The sequence below is a fragment of the Microtus oregoni genome, unplaced genomic scaffold, assembly GCF_018167655.1.
Source record: "Microtus oregoni isolate MIOR12 unplaced genomic scaffold, Mior012 000031F_ref0000149, whole genome shotgun sequence".
Classification (NCBI taxonomy): domain Eukaryota; kingdom Metazoa; phylum Chordata; class Mammalia; order Rodentia; family Cricetidae; genus Microtus; species Microtus oregoni.
In genome coordinates, this window is record NW_024543090.1 from 16,965,619 (window position 1) to 16,986,587 (window position 20,969).

At 39.2% G+C, this 20,969-nt stretch overlaps 1 protein-coding gene across 4 annotated transcripts in view; it reads left to right on the forward strand.

Annotated features, from left to right (window-relative positions):
• The first annotated feature begins 6,793 nt into the window (after positions 1-6,793).
• Positions 6,794-20,969, forward strand: part of Cdin1 (CDAN1 interacting nuclease 1) — a 213,810-nt gene continuing 199,634 nt past the window's right edge. For all 4 annotated transcript variants that reach the window (XR_005976686.1, XM_041679308.1, XM_041679307.1 and 1 more), the window contains exon 1: positions 6,794-7,081. Coding sequence is in view for 3 of the 4 variants with exons in the window: in XM_041679308.1 (XP_041535242.1) it covers positions 6,981-7,081 (101 nt within the window). In the remaining variant the exon portion in view is untranslated. The remainder of the gene's footprint in view (positions 7,082-20,969) is intronic.

Here is a 20,969-nt window from a genome sequence, read left to right on the forward strand (position 1 = left end):
CTTTAGCCTCTTGCAGCCATGCCAAGGATCTCACTCAAAGATTAACTTGAGAGTCTGTCTTCTATTCTCAGAAACCTACTACTCTGTTCTTCATGTGAACCAAAGGTCCATTACTAAGTACTCATATAGATGTTACTTACAGTGTAATAAAAATTAGTTGGAACTGGACTCAAGTTATATATACAGTCTGATATTATCTGGTAAAGAACAAGTAAGAAATGAGTGAAAGGAATGACACCATTGATGCCCAGTTGCAGATTTTCAAGTGCTAGGCCAGGGGATGATTCAGAATACCCGAGATTACACTGTTGGCTAAAAGAGATGCATATGTTTTGCTGATCATAAGTAAAGAAGCTGAGTTTTTAAAAGTATTTTTATAGGCTCATATTTTAAAATTAAGTCTAAGGAAACTGGTTGAATTTGCAAGCCATTTTGTGCCTTAATTTCTCTACACGTCAAGTAAAAATAATTACACGAGTTACAGATTCTGTGATAGAAATACATTAGGTAATGACAGAATGTGCTTTTTGTTTTCTTAAAAAAGCAGTGCCTACTATTATTATAACTGCTATTCTTACCTATGAAGGAATTCCTTTTCTTACCCCTCAATCACAGAGAAAGAACGGGTTCTAAATCTTGACTGGCATCTTACCTTCTCTTTTGAAAGTCTAACCTAGTGGGATGGCAAGAAAGGGTAATGTTTTAAATGAAAAGTCTTAGCACTAATCTCTATTTGACACATGCTTCCAATTCAAGCTTACACAGAAAGGAGGGCTTATTAGGGGAAGGCTTGATTCTCTGCCTCTCGCTCCTCTTCGTTCCTCTACCAGCCCTGCTCCTTTCAGTTTCTGAATTTATAAATGGGAGAGATCCCTCAGAACATGATGTATTCTTGCAGAACAGACTTGGGGACAAGAAGAATGATTGACAACTGCAGAAATTACATCTGAGGTTTGGTCCTGCAGGAAAAGGGGCACAAATTGCCTGTGAATTATCTGCAATTCCCTGATGAGCTCGAGGACAAAGTTTAAGAGGCTTCAATCTTTCCCCAACACACTGGTTCATGTATATCTCCCTGTTACAATGCAAACACCCAAGAGGAGTCATCCCTGCAAAAATACCACTTTTGTTCTTTATCCTTCTCAAATATGGTGATGGTAAATGTGTAAATGCCGATTGATACCATTTGTCACCCACCCAAGCATTCTGAGTATGTTTCAGAACAGAAAGGATGTAAAGCTCTTACTGGTGGACTCATAATCTAAAAAAGAATTGAGGCTTAATACTATAAAACACATGGTATTAATTTCATGGCGTAGAATTTATTTATTTGTATATGGTCTTGACATGCTAGGTAAATGCTATGCTTTTGAACTACATCCCTACATTGGATACAAATCACTTAATCTGCAAAAAAATTGTTACTTTTCTAACTGCATCACCAGAGAAGAAGGAAATGTAGTAGAACAATGATGATAATAATGATGATTAATACATAGAAGTTCAAAAGAAACAAGGTATATTCCTAACTAAGAGTTCATGGAAAAGGTGAGGCCATAGATTTTAGAATTAGCAGTGTTTGGACTTATGTAGTTTTCAATACTTATTTGATGAGATATAGCAGTATGTTGTGAGGTATTTGATTATACTGTGTAAAGATATGTCACTGTGATTGGTTTAATAAAAACCTGAATGGCCAATCGAGAATGCTGGGAAGAAGAAGGGGAAGTCGAAAGGAGACACAGAGGAAGCAGGAAAGCAAGATGGATATAATATATATATATATATATATATATATATATATATATATATATGTGTGTGTGTGTGTGTGTGTGTGTGTGTGTGTGTGTGTGTGTATGTGTATTATATATATATGAAGTAAATGAGCTTCAGGGCAGCACATAGATTAATAGAAATGGATTAATTTAAGCTATAAGAGCTAGCTAAAAACGAGCCTAAACTATCAACCAAACTTTCAGAATTAACAAGAAGTCTCCATGTGGTTATTTGGGAGCTGACTGGTGGGACAGACAAAGACTCTTGACAGTGATGTTTAAAATGCGGTCTGCAAGCAAGGAATGGTTGTCAAACTTTTTGCTACATATCTGGATATAGTAAGTGTTAAAGTTTGCAAAATAACATATTAACACATTGCTAGTTTGTCTTTGTTTAAATTTTGCCTTTCAGTAATTCACTTTTGATCTTATTTTAATAATTTGTACACAACAAATGGAAGGGAGTTTAGTATGGATAATCTGAGAAACACTATTCTGAATGTTGTACAGTAACTGATCAAGTAAACAGAAGCCACCTATAGTTCTTGCCTTGGTAAGCACCTTGGCAGTTTTGAATAACAAACACTCAGAGAGGTGCCACACTGGATTGCACATAAGTAGGGCAGTTTCTGCTCATAGTGGGTCTTCCCAATAGCCCTACAGACATGTGGCCTTTCTCTGGAGTCAGGCCATTGATTTTTACAAACTTTCCCCACTGACTTCTACAAGGAACCTAACATTTGGTTTTGTTCTTCCTTATCCTTTTACTGCTGGTTTGTCTTTCTGTATGTTTTCCTTTCATCTGCCATAAGTTGAGTAATTGTTTAATCTCCATCGATTATCAGAAACTTTTATTGTTTTGAGATTAGAATAAAATGATTTGTCACTGAAAGGTAAAAAGTATAAAGATTTTAACTTTGATTTAAAAGATGGATTATATAGGGTGGTATCTCACAGTCAGATTAACTTGGGTTCAAATCATGGCTTTACAAGTTAGTAACTAGACATTCCAGATAAACTTCCAAACATGTTTTAAAAATTATTTTATGTATATAAGTGTTTTGGCTGCATGTATGTATATGTACCACATGTGTTCTTGGTGCCTATGGAGTCACTGGAACTGGAGTTATGGATGGTTGTGAGATAGCATGCAAGTGCTGGGAACCAAACCCAGGTCCTCTGCAAGAACAAGTGCTCTTAGCTGATGAACCATCTTTCCAAGCCCAACCCTCATTATTATTATCATTATCACCTTCATTGAAAATTATCATCATTATTATTATTGTTATTATTATTTAGCTTCATTTTCTAGTATGTAAACCAGAAGCTTTAATGGTCAGAGTAATTGTGAAGATTAAATGACATAAGGAAGTAAGGGAACGTCTTCGGTTTTTTATTGCTGTGAAAAGACACCATGACCATGGCAACTCTTATAAAGAAAACATTCAATTGAGGTGGCTTATTTACAGCTTCAGAGATTCAGTCCACTATTATTATCATGGATAGCACAGTGGTGTGCAGACAGACGTGGCGCTAAAATAGTTGAGAGTCCTACATCCTGAAGGTATGAGGAAGTTGACTGAGAGTCACACTGAGGGAAGCTTGAGCATCTTCCAAACCTGTCCCCACAGTGACACACCTCCTAATAATGCCACACCCTTTGGGGGCCATTTCAAGGTTGAAATAACTTCCCATAATAGAGTTTTGAAAAAAAGAAAAAGCATTCTTCTTTCCCCATTTTCAATGAATATATTTCAATTATTTTTCTTTAAAAATATCACTGAAAATAATGACAGAGATCCCATGAATAGGAGTTACAATAAAAATACAATAAAAATAGTATGCCCATTAATTTAAAAACACACATTAGATTTGGTAGACCCTTTAAAAATGTGGCTGAGTCTTTCCAAGGTCAGGCACTCTTCACTCTGCTTAGAACTCTTTACTCCAGTATGAATAATTTCCCCAGGCATATAACATGGCTTATTCTTAATTTCACTCCTTTATATTAGTGCCATTCTTGAATGGATCACGTGCCTCCCCTCCTCCCTCCATCCCTTTCAAAACTGTTCAATATTTATATCATCCAGGAATTGACCCAAGGAAGTTTGATCAATTTTCTTCGATTTGTGAAATTGTAGGTTCTACCAGGGTGCTCTACCAGGCCCTACTTATTATCCCCCCCCCCCCTTTAACTTGTTTTCCTGTATATTTTTTAAGGTTGTTTTTTTCCTTTGAAATGAGACCCAACCATTCCCTTGGTTGTGCTTATAGTCAGAACATTCAGGATGAGACTATCAGTTGTTCAAGATCAGGCATTCCATTGTCTATTCCAAACAGGGAGATGGCCAGGTTGGTTTCTTGTTTGTTTCACCTTTTAGTTTTGTGCTAATTTTCCATAGCCCTCTGTTACTTAGTGGGGTAATGGTATTTCTGGGTGATCGAGAAAAAAGGGCATAAACTTTCAGAGAAAGTTCTAGAAGAAACAGCAGACAAGGGACACAGAATGTGATGAGAGATGTGAGTGAGATGGGCAGAAGCAGGAAGAAAGGCAGCCTCAGGTGCATACCCAGCCAGTCACTAGCATTTCAGGAGGAAAAAGAAACCAATTAAGCCACAACAGAACAGTTCTGCCCAGCTTCTATTTTGTGCTCAATAAACAACACTACTGTCACTGCCAATGAGAGGAGCAACATAGCACGTCTTTTCTCCCAGCACCAACTCTAAACAATCTACTGGATTTGGGTCAAAATAGTAAACTGCCAGCATGTTAAAAATAAAAATAAAAAAAAAAAACAGAAAAACAAACCTGGCATTTTCCTTAAGGGCTGTGAGGGTGAATACAGGACAAGAGCCAGGGAGCGGAGCTGCTATAAAAATAACTAGTGCAAACATCCTTGAACTGATGTTTTCTATAAAAATCCCATGGCTGTGAATTGGAAGGAGTGAAGCCGTGAAGGGGAAAGGAATGGGGGACCGAGTGGTGTCTGCTTATCGTCAGTCAGCTTTCATGTAAAAGTCATGGCAGGGTCAGCAACAAACCAGCCAGGTGGCAACTCCAGGCTACGCTCCCATAAATAACAGTTATGGACTAATGTCACACAACCAGGGCTAGATGTAAAGCATATGGGAAGGAAACAGTCTGATGTACAGATCTAGAAACTAGCAACGCTTGCTCAGTTTAGGGTCTACTTTCGGTACTGAACTTTGGAAACCATTGAGAAAATAAAGGAGTAAAACATTAGAGGGTGGAAAAAGAGCCCCAGGTATACAATTTTTTTTTGAAATTAGAGTATTTACTTAAAAAAAAATAAAACCTAACCTTAAGGTTTGGAAGAATGACTATTCGATGAAGTGATTAGGAACTGTTGAGAGCCCACAACACCACACACCAATTTTCACTTGAATTCCAGTCCTGCTATTTACTTGTTCTCATGACCTCTGGGAAGTTCCTTAACCTCTCATGCCTTTGTTGGCTCTGTACAAAGGAAGGAGGGGAGCATAATGGGGATAGAACCTGCACTAAGGGAAGTTATGGGGATTAAGTGAGTCTTTATAGGGGAACCCACGAAGCACTATCTAGTAAATATCCTATCCTGTTTATTTTACTCATTACTTTTGACACTAACTTATTTTAAATAGACTGTTTGCTGGATGCTGTGCTAGTAAACTTTTACTTGTACTATCTTATTGCTTCTATTGGCACATGGTCGTGCACATAGTGCTAGATTTTACAAATATAAATTCTTTCATGTCTATCATGTTCACACACTCTTCCAGCCTTGCTACTTCTTCAGTCTTTCTTGCATGTGCATAGATATATCTGTATATGAGTGTAAATATGTGTGTGTGGTGTATTTGTGATCTATTAAAATTGAGTGTTCACAAATGAGAGAAAACAGTATTTGAGTCCTTTTCTCAGAAGATAACATCATTTTAGTCTTTATAATTGAGTCTGTAAACCATTTTATCCTCTCATCTGCTGACTGACATCTAGGATGACTCAATAACACGGCTATATACTACCTTATTTAATCTTAAAACCAGCCTCATGAGTCAAAAACTTTTATAGGTAAAGAAATTGAAGCTTTGGTAGATTAAGAAATTTATCAAAGGGGTCTTATCTAAGCCAATCTTCCAACTTATGCTTTACAACAAATGAAAGTTACAGTAAGTGTGTTAAAACCTTAGCACATTTTCTTTCACTCGTTCAAAATGTTTAAATTTGAAGAGAACACACACAACGTATGCCCATCTTAGAAGAAAAAGTTTTTAAAAAGGAATAAGAGGGGCTATGGTTTTTAAGGTATTGATTTTGGAGAACTGTGTTTCATTCACAGTAAATATTTAAAATAAAATATTAACTCAGAGTTTCATTTCTCTAAACATTTATTAGGAGCCCACTATTTTGGTGGCCAGAATGATGAATATACTTCTTGAGGTGTAGGGAGTGAAACTGACATTCTACTGCCAGTTGATTTAAAATGCAGGATTTAAGTCCTCAACAAAAACAGAATCGCTCTTCACGAGAACGGCTGAAGAAATTCCCCCGCAGAAGCTAAGCTGCAGGCTTGCAGAGATCCTTCCCACTGAATGAGACCAAAGTTTCTTGCAGGCCACCTGTTCCGGGCGGCGAGAACTGGGCGTGTCTGGAAACTAATTCAAATTCCGCGCTCCAGGAGAGGATTTCCGGGGCCCGGCTCAAGGCTGGAGGACCACCTCGGAGACCCGCCCCCGAAACTGTGCGACAGGATCCCCCCCCCCCCCCCCCCCCCCCCCCCCCCCCGGTTTCTGGCAACTATCAGTGTGGCCTCAGCATGCATCGGATGCATCGGTGTTCGATCCCAGAGAGGTGACGCCGGGGACACCTGCCCCTAAAAGACTCTAAGAGTCCTCCGCCCGCAGCGGCCGCTTCCGGATTGCTCTGCCCTTACCAAAGATGGCGGCTAGTCGCCTTCGGCCCGGCTTACTGCGGCTGCTCAGTACCCTCCACTGCGCAAACAGTTCCACAGCCCGCCTCAACCGCGGAGGTGCAGCTTGGGACGCAGCGTGTCTCCGCCCTGCGGTGCAGCTAGGGGGTGTGCTTTGGAGGCAAAGAAGGTAGCTAGGAGTAGGACTCAGGGTCGTGCTACGCTTTGCCTTTCCCTCGCTTCCGGGCACCAAGGCTGCTCGAGCCCAGGGGTGATTTTTTTCATTGGGCCCAATATGATACTAACCAAAGCCCAGTACGAGGAGATAGCCCAGTGCCTAGTGTCTGTACCGCCCACCAGGCAGAGCCTGAGGAAGCTGAAGCAGAGGTTCCCCAGGTAAGTCCCCAGCCTCCCTCTCACAGTCCTTTTGCCTTCCGTTCAGTTCGGCCACCCTGGCAGTGCTTATGGGCCACGTGTCACACGCAAATGGGAGGAACATAGTGACAGGTCAGAGGTCATTAGAAAGCTCTCTCCCTTTCATCTGCCTACCATACAGAACACTCTGGAAGACCCCTGGAACCTCTCCCAGTGTTGCAATTGAATTCAAGTCAACAGATGTTTATTGAAAACTTGATCCGTATGGGGTGGGGGGAGTACACATAGTAGGTGCTTCATAACTGTCCAGCTGTTAATCCAGAGAAACTAGCAGTGGATGATGGGTAAATGGAGTCATTCCAAAGTAAAAATGTGAACTGGAGGCTCAGCAGACTGGCTTGCTGCCTACTTGGCATAGACACCTAGAGATGGTGGATTAAACAGTGGACCCTTTCATGTTGCCGCTGGTGACAAACAAGAGAACCAGGCCTAAAGGGGCTTTGTGATGTGGACTGTGCAATGGAAAGATTCTCTGTGTAGTCGAGGATTTTAGTATCCCGTGGATTACACTCTTGAGTCTGGCCCTTTCGACCTCCAGGTCTGAAGGTTTTTCATGCGCAAACATATTCCCCATGGGTTTCATACATCTCTCTTCACTTTGCTGTGACATTTTAGGTTTACCCAAGATGCCAGGAAAGGTCTCTTAGAGATTATGTAACATAGATTCCTCATCTCAAAGATGTGAAAACAGATGCGAACATTTCTTGAAGGACCTGTTCAAGACAGGTTATCATAGTTAATGTTAAATAACACAGAACATTTTGTTTATATTTTTTATAATTTAAAACTGTATTATGGTATTGAGCATAGTCACCCCTAATGGAGAGCTTTCCTATCCATAATGCATAGTCTCTGACCAGGGATCACCAGAGAGAGATTTCATTGAGAAAGATGAGTTATTGGCTAATAGGTATCAATTCAAATTAGAAGGATATCCTTTATGATCTGATATTTGGTAGACTAATTTTCCTAGTCTCTAAATAGAAAAGCTCTCTTTCCAATATTGTCTATTCTTTCTTTCTTTTTTTTTTAAAACATGTTTTTTCGAGACAGGGTTTCTTTGTAGCTTTGGAGCCTGTCCTGAACTAGCTCTTGTAGACCAGGCTGGCCTTGAACTCACAGAGATCCGCCTGCCTCTTCCTAGGGCCTCTTCCAAGTGCTAGGATTAAAGGCGTGGGCCACCACCGCCCGACTTGTCTATACTTAAGGGTAATAGTTATCCCTTTATAGCTGGGTAGCTTTTATCATGGCTGCTGTCCAAGAACTCAGCTGACAAGTTGGAATTTAGTTTTGTCATTAACTTTTTCAGGTCTGCCCATGAGCAGTCAAATAAGTGGTGTCTGATCACCCAAGGGATAAAGTTTAAGGTGTACATATATGTCAAGTGTATATTATATAGCATATAATACATATGTATATATACACACACACACATATACACACACTTACATGCATTGCTCAGCAGTTTTGGAGCTTATTGATACTTTGCTTTCATTATGTATACATACTCTTGCTTTTAAAAGAACATTGTATATTCTTGGGCCCACTTGTGTCAAGGTGTGTGTGTGTCGAGGTGAGGAAAACTTCGAGTTGTTTCTTTCCTTCTACCAATCAAACTTGTCAGGTTTTATCCACTAAATCATCTGACCAAGTCTACTATTTGTTTTAAATGTATTGTATGGTTATATCTTTAAATATTTACTGAAATATAAATTAAAGCTGAGAAAATAAAAAAATACTAAATTTTTTGAAAAATGGTAAGTATATTGCTTGTTAATGTATTTAATGTACAATAGCATAATATACAAATGACATGGTTATATACTTTGCAAATATCTTTAATGTCTACCTTAAATACAAGGAAGCGTGTCTACTTTTACATTGAACTGGTTGTCCTATGTTGCTGATTAAAGGGTAGTAAGAGGACTGGGGAGATGGCTCACTGAGGAAAGTGCTTGCTATGCAAGTCTGAGGAGCTGGGTTTGGATCCCCAGCTTCCATGGAAAAGCGTAGCAGCTCAGCAGAGAAAATGCCTCCATCAGATTGCCTGTAGGCATTGTGCTGGGGCATTTTTTCCTTTTGAGTGATTGATGTGAGAGGGTTCAGCCCACTGTGGGTGGTGCCACCCCTGGGCAGGTGCTCCTGCCTTGTGTAAGAGAGCCAACTGAGCAAGCCCTGGAGAGCAAGCTAGTGAGCATTGTTCTTCAAGGTCTCTGCCTTCGTTCCTGTCTTCAGGTTCCTGCCCTGACTTCCTCTCATGATGGCAATAGTAAGTGGAAATAAACCCCCTTCTCTCCAAGTTGCTTTTTTGGTCATGGCAACAGGAAGCCAACTCACATGGAAATTGGCATCAAGCTCACTGAATACTGCTGTGACAGACCTGACCATGTTGTATGGTAGAGGAATGCAATGGAAGGCCTAACACTGAAGAGGTCATGGAGAGACCCTGTCTCAAAAACTATGGGGAAGATATGGGAGCACCACGCGTGCATACATGGGCGAGTGCACCCACACACATGGCCGCTCATACACAGCTATACAGCACCGTAGAAAAAGAAACAACAACAAAAAAAAATGCTTAGAAACTCTGTCCGCATATGTAGTCATAAAAGAGAAGAGTAATGGAATAGACTTTGTAGATAACTAAGGATTTAAAAGATGTTTGTATTACACAAAATCTAATGCTGGTTTCTTGAAGGCTGACTGTAATGTGGGATGTGAAAACCCCTGCAAAGGCATCACCTTTTTGCGTTGGAACTTGCATTGTAACAAGTGGCCTGTTTTGGACTTCAGTTGGACTTTTCCCCATGGAATATTGGTTTTGAACCACACAAACCTTCCAAATGTTGTCACCTTTCATTCTACTGTATAAAAAAAAAATCGCATTTGCTAATCTCGTCAGTGATCTCATTAGACGTCTGTAAGGTTTGAAGCTGTCAAGCTATGGTGATGGATATGAGCTTTCTAATATTTGAATTTTCCCTTGAAAGCTCAAATTTTATCATTGGCAACACATGCTATTAGTTGTTTTTCTTGAAATGACAGGCTCACGTCATTTATGTTTGAGAAAACGTCTGCCAGATACCCAAATCTGAATAATCATATTTTGTTCATTGTTTATTCAAGTAAGAATTGTATTCCTTGGAAAAAGTGGCTAGCTCAGCTCTTTTGTCAGTTGCATTCCTCCTTGGAGACACCACCGTATCTTTAAAATGGTCTTTATATTTCTAAATCCTGCATACAGAATTTTAAAAGGATGAGAATTAATATCAATTAGTGGCTGTTCTGAAGTGAAATACCCTATTTATTTATTTGTTTGTTTGTTTGTTGTTTTGTTTTGGTTTGGTTTTTTAAGACAGGGTTTCTCTGTGTAGCTTTGGTGCCTGTCCTGGTACTCACTCTGTGTAGCCTAGGCTGTCCTTGAACTCACACAAGTGCTGGAATTCAAGTTTGTTTGTTTTTGAGACAGGGTTCCTTTGGCTAGCCTTGGCTGTCCAGGAACTTGCTTGTTAACCAGGCTGGCCTTGAACTCACAGAGATCTGCCTGCCTTTGCCTCCCTAGTGCTTGGATGAAAGGTGTGCTCCACCACTGCCTGGCCAGTTTTAAATTTTTTTTTTTTATGCTGTGTCGTGTATGTGAGTTTGAATATGACTGCAGTACCCCTGCTTCAATTTCTTATTTGTGGAGGTTTAAAAGCTATCAACTTGATGGGTAGTGGGCGTGGGAGCAGTCCAAGGCAGGGTAGGTGGAAGGGCTCACAGAAGGGAAAGTGGTATCATTCTATTTCTATTAAAAACACATTGGAAAAAAAGGAATTGGAAGTTTATCCTCTCTAGTGTACAATCGGCACAAATGCCAATAGACTAGAAGGGGGGAAGTAATATTTTTGTAAAAATTAGTTCTGACCTTGTAGGCCCCTGAGAGGGACTTAGGGACTCCAGGAAGCCACTAGCTCTTTGAAATCAAAGCACATTTACATTTGGTAATATACAATATGTGGGAGTTGACAAAGGACTACCAAGAAGATTGCTAATTTTTCCATCTGCAGATCATGGGAATCTCTGTCTCTGAAACTTTTGCCAACCCTGAGCAGAGTCATTATTCCAACTGTTCTGTCTTGAATTAAGAATGACTGAGTAATTTGAGATTATATTAGCTTCTTTTTTCTTTTTTTCTCATTTCTGGGGATCAAATCCAGGTTCTTATCCAAGCAAAATGATAATCTATCATTGGGCTTTACCCACACCTAGTGTTCTCAAATTATAATACATTGTAGGTTATTTCAATAGTTTTTGTCTATTTAATTCTCTTTTTGCATTAATGGAGCCACTTGGTGTTCTATACCTATCTTTCTACTGGAGTGTTTGCTTTTATGAAATTTGTTATTATTATTTGTTGGGTGTGCTGATGTTAAAGATGTTGATTTTGTTTTTCTTATCTTTTTTGTTGTAGATGTTTTCTAGTTTGCTTTTACGTATTCTGATTTTAACTTCCTTAAACTTCAATTTAGTCTTCTTTTCTCTTTTTCTTTTGTTTTTGTATTTTCGATTTTTGAGATAGGGTCTTTCTATATTACATAGTCCTGGCTGTCCTGGAATTCACTATGTAGACCAGGCTAGTCTAGAACTCATAGATCTGCCTCCCAAGTAATGGGATTACAGGCGATGGTGGCACACGCCTTTAATCCCAGCACTCGGGAGGCAGAGGCAGGCGGATCTCTGTGAGATCGAGGCCAGCCTGGTCTACAAGAGCTAGTTCCAGGACAGGCACCAAAAACTACAGAGAAACCCTGTCTCGAAAATCAAAAAAAAAAAAAAAAAAAAAAAAAAAAGCTGTCCCTTCACACCTGGCTAGTTTTTGTTTTCTGTGTCAAGGTCTAGCCCTGGCTGTCCTGAAATTCACTTTGTAGACCAAGACTTGAACTCAAAGATCCACCTACTTTTGCCTCTGGAGTGCTGGGATTAAAGGCCTGCACCACCACACCTGGCTTTAAATTCTTGATATTCTCAGTTGCGGTTCATTTTGTTGTACGCTGAGAGGCATAAATGTAAAATGAGTTTTCCCCAGCATTAATTTTATTCTTACTCCATACCTCCTGAGGGAAGACTCATTTTGGTATGTCTTTGCTCTTTTCACTGAAATTGCAAAATTATATCATTTCAAGCCACCTCATTGAGTGGAGGAAGTCCTTTTTACCTGTCCTTTCTCAGAATCACCTCCTTAGATAGCAGAGTACTTTCCAGCATGCCCAAGGCTCTGGGTATAGTTCCCAACAATGTTTAAGAAAAAGCAGAATCCTCTATTTATTGTGATGAGGTGGGACTTCATGATCATTAATGCTTTATGTTTTGAAGTCTATTTTCTTCTCTGCTGTTGAATAATAGTTGGTGTTTCCGTTCTTAGCAGATTAGGTGTGCTGTGTAAGTCTAGAACTTAAAGCTGTTGTCAGGATTGTAGTTAATGTTTATGCTTTTTATTTTATTTCGTGGGTTTCTGATTCAGGAAGCCAGTCTCAGTCCAATCAACTGTTGCTCCTAAGATTGTGTTGTATACTTTCCTGTCCAAACATTCTATTTGTATATATTATATGTATCTGTAAGTAGTATTAAACTCAGGGAAAATTTGTAATAGTATTCCAGAGAGTTCTTTATTCCCTCTCCCATAAAAATGTTAACATATTTCACAGCCATTGGACCAGTGGACAGGATTTCAAAATTAGTTTTAGCATGATATAGTCAGTTGCTAGATCTTTTCTGAACTCCACAGTTTTTTTGTTTGTTTTTGTTTTTGTTTTTCCAGGAATCTTCTTTTCCTTTCCTGTTTTTGCATCACACATTGCCATTTAGTTTATCACGTCATAGAAGCTCTCCTATATGTGATGTTTCCTCTTTGTCTTTCATGATTAGGACATCTCTGGAGAGAGTAACCATCGGTTGTTTTCAAAGAGTACCCCTGTGTCTATGTGCTGTTTGCTTTCTCCTGACAGATTTGTGGTAGGAAGTCTGGGCAGCAGCACCCCAGAAATGATATGCCCTTCTTAGCGCATCCTGTCAGCAGCATGTGACTTCACATGTCTTATTGTTGGATGCAACCTCTTTTGCTTTGGTGTGGTTGTGGCTGCTGAGCGTTTCTAGGGTAAGGCTGCTGGTACCCCTTTTATTAATTGCCTTTTGGAAATATGCCTGGAGGCCTGCCGGTTTCTTGTTTCTCCTCACACATTTCCTGTTTTCCCAGGGAAGTGAGTGTCCATCAGTGGGTATTTCACGAAAATGATCAGTTACATATACCTAATAGTATTCAGTTTTTCCCAGAGTAGTCATCCGACCAGTATCATCCATCGTAATTTTATGGGAAACAACCCTACGAAAAGGCCATGCTTTTCATTGGTATTCTCAGAATTTTCCACCGCTTTGTCTTAGAACATTTCATCTGAAGTAATCCACTTTGTGTTTACTCTATTTGTGACAGAATTTGGATTAAAAAAACCCCAACAATTAAAATTAATTTGAATACACTATAGTATCAAGAAAACAGATTAAAACACAACTAATAGGTATAAATAATAGAATTAGAGAATTTTAGAAATTGAAAGATTTCTTGAGCAGGTTATATTTATCATCTGTCTGTCTGTCTATCTATCTATCTATCCATCCATCCTCTATCTATTTATTTTGAGATGTGGTCTTACTGTGTAATAATGTCTGACCAGTGCTAACTCATAGAGATTTACGTTAATAGTGAATCATAAAGGATTCTTAAAGAAGATATACATTGGTTGGAATTTTTTTGCTAAGAAACTAAGCCCTCTTGCACATGGTTGAATTTCTTCACCATGCATTGATTATTCAATCGCTATCCAAATAAGTTATATGTAATGCAATTTCTAATTGGTCTTAATACTAAAAACCCAGAGCCAGATATTAGGAAGTGAAAGCTGGAAGATCAGAGAAGCAGAACAGCCAGCCACTAGTTCTTGCCCCTACGAAATCCCCAGGCTGAATGGGGTACCCTGTCTCTACAAGTCCTCAAACTGAATGCTGTCTCTACAAAACTCAGACTGAATCCTGAGCTCCTGTCTCTTCCCGTCCTATATTCCTCTCTCTATTCAGCCATATCACTTCCCCTCTCCACCTCCCTAGTGCTGGGATTAAAGGTGTGAGCTACCACTGCTTGGCTCTGTTTCTCCTTTAGACTGATTTAATCTTGTGTAGCTCAGAATGGCCTAGAATTTACAGAGATCCATCTGCCTCTGTCTCCCAAGTGCTGGGATTAAAGATGTGTGCCACCATTGCCTCGCCTCTGTGACTAACTAGTGTGGCTAACTCTGCACTCTCATCTTCAGGCAAGCTTTATTTGTTAAAGCACAAACAACATGTCACCACATTTCCCCTTTTTTGTCTAAAATAAAAAAGAAGGTTATAACTAATATAAGAAAAAACTATATATAATAAGTATAATAACTATGTACAATATATACAGGCAATAAGTATATCAACAATGTCTAGTCCATTTATATTTGACAAATTCAGAGAAAATACTTCATTATCTATCATATCTTGATGAGTCCAAAGTGTTATACTTAATTCACTTTCTATCCTAGCTTGCATTACCAAAACTATCTTTTAATGTCTCTCAACCTTATATACTTTACACCTCTTTAGTGGATTTCTTTTCTGAACCTGGTAACAAGGAAAATTATAGCTATAAAGTATTCAACTCCATCAGAGACCTGAGAAGGAAATAATATTACCTGAGTAAGCAGGAAGTGCAAGCAAGTGACTTCTGGAAAATGTGAGAAATGACAAAAACAGCTGGATGCCTGAACAGTCACCCAAGGTTCCTCTGTAATGTTGGGGCATCCGTCTTCAGCCTACAGGCCTAGCATATATGACAGACTTTTCTATGAAGCAGGATTTTTGAAGAGCTGTTCCCCCTTGTCTTTGCAAGGTTTGGCTGTCACTCTCTTTTGTGTCCTGCTTCTCCTGCTTGACAGCATACTTTCAGCAGTTGAGGCACAAGAGCACTTTCTTGCCCAGTGGCTTACTTTTGCCAGAAAGAAAGTAAACTCCATGTGGCTTTTCTTCGATACCCATTATCTTCTTTGAAGTAAATTGGTGCTACCAGAACAGACATGTCTCATTGTCATAAAAAAGAATCTTTGTTATTAAAACATCTTAAATGCCATATTACACAGATCTCTGAAGTGTTTTAAGATCACCTGCCTACCCAAAATATACCTGTTTGACCTTGAAAACATACCTAACATACCTAACAAGTTCAATTGTAATAGCTGACTAACTACTAACCTGTATTTTCTTATTATCCTAAATAGTTGGTTATAATAACTTTCAAGGGATAAAATCTGCATTATGTTGTTAAATAAGTTGCATAAGTACAGTACCTTGAACAAGATTAGAAATGTATGTGTGGTATGTTTCAACAAAGTAACCTTAAATTTGTATCATACAAAAATCCATATCAGTGTAAAATAATTAAAGTTAGTAATTGCTTCTTTGGTTTAAAAGTAAATTCAATATTCTCTTTTTTAATCCTATTTCTATATCCCTCTTTTTCTTTTCAAAGTAGATTCAATAATCTACCCTTATATCTTATTATATTTATATCCCCCCATTTTCTTTTCAAAACAAGAACCCTGAATCTAAGTCCTTTGTTCAACTTTTTCCTTGACCATTACTAATAACAACTTGTAAAAAATCACTCAAAACAATGACAAATATCCATACCCAATGAACAACCAAAAAACACCCACACTACCTCTTGGGAATGTGGGTGCCATGTTCTTAATTTCATTTCCTGCTGTCAGCAGGGTGACGGCATCTTTAGGCGATCCCAAAAAGAAAAATTTTTCGTTAATTTTCAAGTCTTGGGAGAGGTAACTATATCATTTGTTGTCTAGTCTCTGCGTAATGGGAACGTGTAGGGCTTGTCTCAAGTCCTGGCTATAGCATTCTGTGAGGCTGGATCATCTAACCTAGCCACCTACAAATTGGACTGAGCAGCTTGTAGTCCAAGGCCGATCTTTAGATGGTGTCTTTCAGCTTAGTAGTGTTATCTTTGTCCTTGTAGAGCTGTTGTGGGGCCCCACCATCCTTTTGGAAACTTCAAAGGTCACTGTTAGGTGTGGTCATGGTTCACTGCAGGAAACTTAAACATTTTAAATGTCATATGCAGCAGATCTCAGAGAGGTTAAAGGATCAATATTTGTTATGTACATCCAGAGAACAAAAACTTCATTCCTTGTTACGTGATAGAGACTCAAAGCTGAGATCATGACAGGAAACTAGATGAAGCCTTTTTTACTCCCTTTTCTTGGGACATTTTTTCTGGATGATTTGTTGTTTTTCTTCAGATGTTTTATTTGCCTAGTGATCTTCATATTCCTTAGCTGGATCCTTTTTTGTTGTTGTTGTTGTTTGATTGATTTGTTTGTTTGAGACAGGGTTTCTCTGTATAGCCCTGGCTGTCCTAGAACTCACTCTGTAGACCAGAGTTTGGGGATCATGATTCTATACCAATATCTATACCCTGTTGCTGAATTTTTGCCCTCAGATTCTGGGCTCTGGTTTTTCTAATTATGCCTTCCAGATCTGTAGGTATATTTTTTTCTGTGTTGGATGCAACATCTTCCTATTCTTAACGTACTGGCTGGTTTTGCGTGACAACTTGACATGAACTAGTCATCATAAAAAGAAGCCTCAGTTGAGGAGATGCCTTGATGAGATTCGGCTGTAAGGCATTTTCTTATTAGTAATCACTGGGGGAGGGCCCAGCCCATGGTGGGTGGTGCTATCCCTGTGGTGTTGGTCCTTGGTCCTATAAGAAGATGGACTGAAAAAGCCATGGGAAGCAAGCCAGTAAGCAGCACCCCTCTATGACATCTGCATCAGCTCCTGCCTCTGGGACCTGTTTAAGTTCCTGTCCTGACTTGCTTCAGTGATGCTCAAGTATAAGCCAAACAAATCCTTTCTTCCCCAACTTGCTTTTTGGTCACCGCAACAGAAACCCTAATTAAGACAGATAGTAACACGGGCAACCATTCATCATAAAAATGACTTCAATTCCTGCTCCAAGTAAAATCTCAAAATTAGTAGTTAAAAACTGTGGCTAGGTCCCGTCTGCTTATACTCTGTGATCTTCTTGAGAACACTATCCATTCCTAACTAGAATACCAGAGTGAAGGATGGTTCTGCTAGTTGAACTTACTGGTGGACTTAGGGCTCCAGTGTAGCTAGTTACAGACACAACGAAATGTTATTTATTTTATGTTTATTGGAAGTATCCAATAAACTTTTGTCTTTGGAACATCTCCTGTTCCCCACACAGGATGCATTTTCTGGTCTTAGGTCTTCTCACAGGAGTTCTCTGTTGTGTGTTCTTGCTTTCTGGAACCATTTGTCCTTAGGGAACCGCTTGGTTCTGTCTCATGTTAGTGTGGTTCAAATCCCCCCCATTGTAAAAGGAGCCAAATTTTAGAAATAGTAGACGGAAGAAACGAGCTTCAAACTCCAATGGTGTCTTTCTGGAATCTTCCCTTGTTGCTGCTTCCTGGTAAGTTCCTTAAGGTTATGGTGAGCACTAATTAAACCAGAGCAGGGAAGCACTTGACTTGGTGCAGAGCCAACAGAAAGTGGCTGAAGAGTGATTCCTATTAGAATGTCGTCTTTTGTCTACAGTAGATGACATCTCCGAGTGGTGTCGTTTCAAACGTATGTGCACAAGAGGCAGTAGACTAGCAGAAAATAGAAACATTTATATGGACCAGTTGATTATTTCTGATATTTAATGAAATATGTCTTGCATATTTCAGTATGTTGTATTTGAAAAACTTTTTTTGTTTTTTTTTTATAAATACAAGTAATATAATCTTATCTCAGTTATACAGAAAATAAGTTACACAGTAAGAAACATCTTACTTGCTGTGAAGAAAAACAACAAAGGGTTCTGCTGGATAGGTAATGTGTTGGGAAGAGTTGGACTTTTCTGTCTTTTAATTTTCTTATTTATTTATTTATTTATTTATTTATTAAAAATTTCTGCCTCCTCCCCGCCACCGCCTCCCATTTCCCTCCCCCTCCCCCAGTCAGGTTCTGCTCCCTCATCAGCCCAAAGAGCAATCAGGGTTCTCTGCCCTGTGGGAAGTCCAAGGACCACCCACCTCCATCCAGGTCTAGTAAGGTGAGCATCCAAACTGCCTAGGCTCCCACAAAGCATCTAGGTTGTTTCCAGGTTCTGGCTATTACAAACAATGCTGCTATGAACATAGTTGAGCATGTACTTTTGTTGTATGATAGGGCATCTCTTGGGTATATTCCCAAGAGTGGTATTGCTGGGTCCAGGGGTAGGTTGATCCCGAATTTCCCGAGAAACCGCCACACTGCTTTCCAAAGTGGTTGCACAAGCTTGCATTCCCACCAGCAATGGATGAGTGTACCCCTTCCTCCACAACCTCTCCAGCAAAGGCTATCATTGGTGTTTTTTATTTTAGTCATTCTGACAGGTGTAAGATGGTATCTTAAAGTTGTCTTGATTTGCATTTCCCTGATCGCTAAGGAAGTTGAGCATGATCTTAAGTGTCTTTTGGCCATTTGAACTTCTGTTGAGAATTCTCTGTTCAGCTCAGTGCTCCATTTTATAATTGGGTTGATTAGCCTTTTACTTGATTTACTTGATTAGTTTCTTGAGTTCTTCGTATATTTTGGAGATCAGACCTTTGTCAGTTGCGGGGTTGGTGAAGATCTTCTCCCAGTCAGTGAGTTGCCTTTTTGTCTTAGTGACAGTGTCCTTTGCTTTACAGAAGCTTCTCAGTCTCAGGAGGTCCCATTTGTTCAATGATGCCCTTAGTGTCTGTGCTGCTGGGGTTATACGTAGGAAGTGGTCTCCTGTGCCCATGTGTTGTAGAGTACTTCCCACTTTCTCTTCTATCAGGTTCAGTGTGTTCGGACTGATATTGAGGTCTTTAATCCATTTGGACTTGAGTTTTGTGCATGGTGATAGATATGGATCTATTTTTATTCTTCTACAGATTGACATCCAGTTTTGCCAGCACAATTTGTTGAAGTTGCTCTCTTTTTTCCATTGTATACTTTTAGCTCTTTTTAACTTTGAAAGTTTTAAGAATCACAGTGAAGTATTACAATGTATAATTTATACACAGGGTTGGTTTACATAACTGAAATATTGTTTCTGTAGGCCTTGTTTGTCAAAATTGAATTGAGTAGTGGTGGTTCTTAATTTGTGGTTAGTTTTTTACACTCTGCTAATGTTGTGGTGAGCTCAACTTCCAGAATAATAGGTGAGAATGGCTCATAAAGGGAGAAAAAATCTTTTATTGAACCTGAAATGTTGTTTGTGGCTTTACCAAAGAAATACAATTAATTTGCAAGACATTAAAAAGTAGTATTAATTCATATATTCTGCAAATATCTAGATATGCTTCTGCAGGAGCTATTGATTAGACTGTCTAAGCAGTGGCTATGATTGCTTGATGTATGCATTGGAAATCTTGTAAAATGTGATTTCTTTTTTAATTCTGTATGATGTTGGGTTTTGAGTTTGTTGTCACATTATAGGTTAGCGTTCCGTTTTTCTGAGAAATCATTTTGCTTGTGCATGGCCCCTTTGCAGAAAAAGATAAAGCAAGTTTATCTTTCATAAGGTATTTGTACTTCTCTGTATTTGTAACACTGTAAGGTAAGATGAGCCTGGATTCTTAGTAAAGGAATGTTTAGGAACAACCTCAGATAGCAATATTCTGTGAAGCAGCTACATGATGATTGCATTTCTTATTAGTTTTGAGGGGGATATTCAAATTATTAGGATACCAAATTCATTTTAAGCCTGTATTCAGGCATCATACCTCAGCTTTCTCAGCAATAACCTATATGAGAACGGTAATAGAGAATACATATTTCTTAGAAAAAAAGACTGAGTGAAAGTAGGAGACAATATTTTATTATTTAATCTTTCAATAAATGTGGAGTGGATTTGCCCTTATTTTTTATTATGCACTTTTGTGCAGTCTTGGCATATTGGTTGAATTTTCTTTAAAGACATAACAGTCAGTATGTAAGTACTATGTTACAGGGAAGTCTGGAAAGTGACCTTCCTGCGTAAAAGTCATGCCACCAGACAGGCTGGGGAAAGTGAGTCTTTAGTTTTTTCTTTGTTTTAATTGCTTTATTGAAGGTAGATATTTCCAAACATATGATGCAAAGTATCTTTCTCCTTTCTCCTGACAAACAGCCACATTGGGCTGTTTTATAGAGCACACTGTGGCTGGTGCAGAACCCCAGCTGAAGGACTTGAGGGAAACAGAGCATATACCTGGATGTAAGTTTGTGAGGTTTCTGGACTGGACAGCAGAGGAGAATATTCTGAGCCCCATGATTTGAGGTGGTGGTTATATGGGAGCTGGTGTGTGGGGACACAGCGACAGAGCGGGGAGCCTGTTGATCACAAATCCATTTTTTCCTGATGCTCCCTCTGCTTGTCTGCTCTTTTCATTCCTCTGCTCTGTGAGGCGAGTCTCATAGTTAACAGCCCTTCAGAATCCATAGCCCCCTTCACACCGAGGGGCCCTCACATGGTTTTCCACACTTTTGAGTGCTCCACTTGGTGGAGGTGTGGTCTTTCTCTTCACTCTTGCCTCCAAACAGAAACTATATGTTTTTCAACCTCCTGTCTTGTTCCAACGGTAGCCTGATAAATTTTGGAGTCCAAGCAAGATGAGGGATTCTACAGTTCTCATTCCAAGCAAAATGTTGAGATTTTTCTGAACCTCTTTCCTTTACATGTTCAAAATGTAATGCTTCAGCTACCACAAAAATT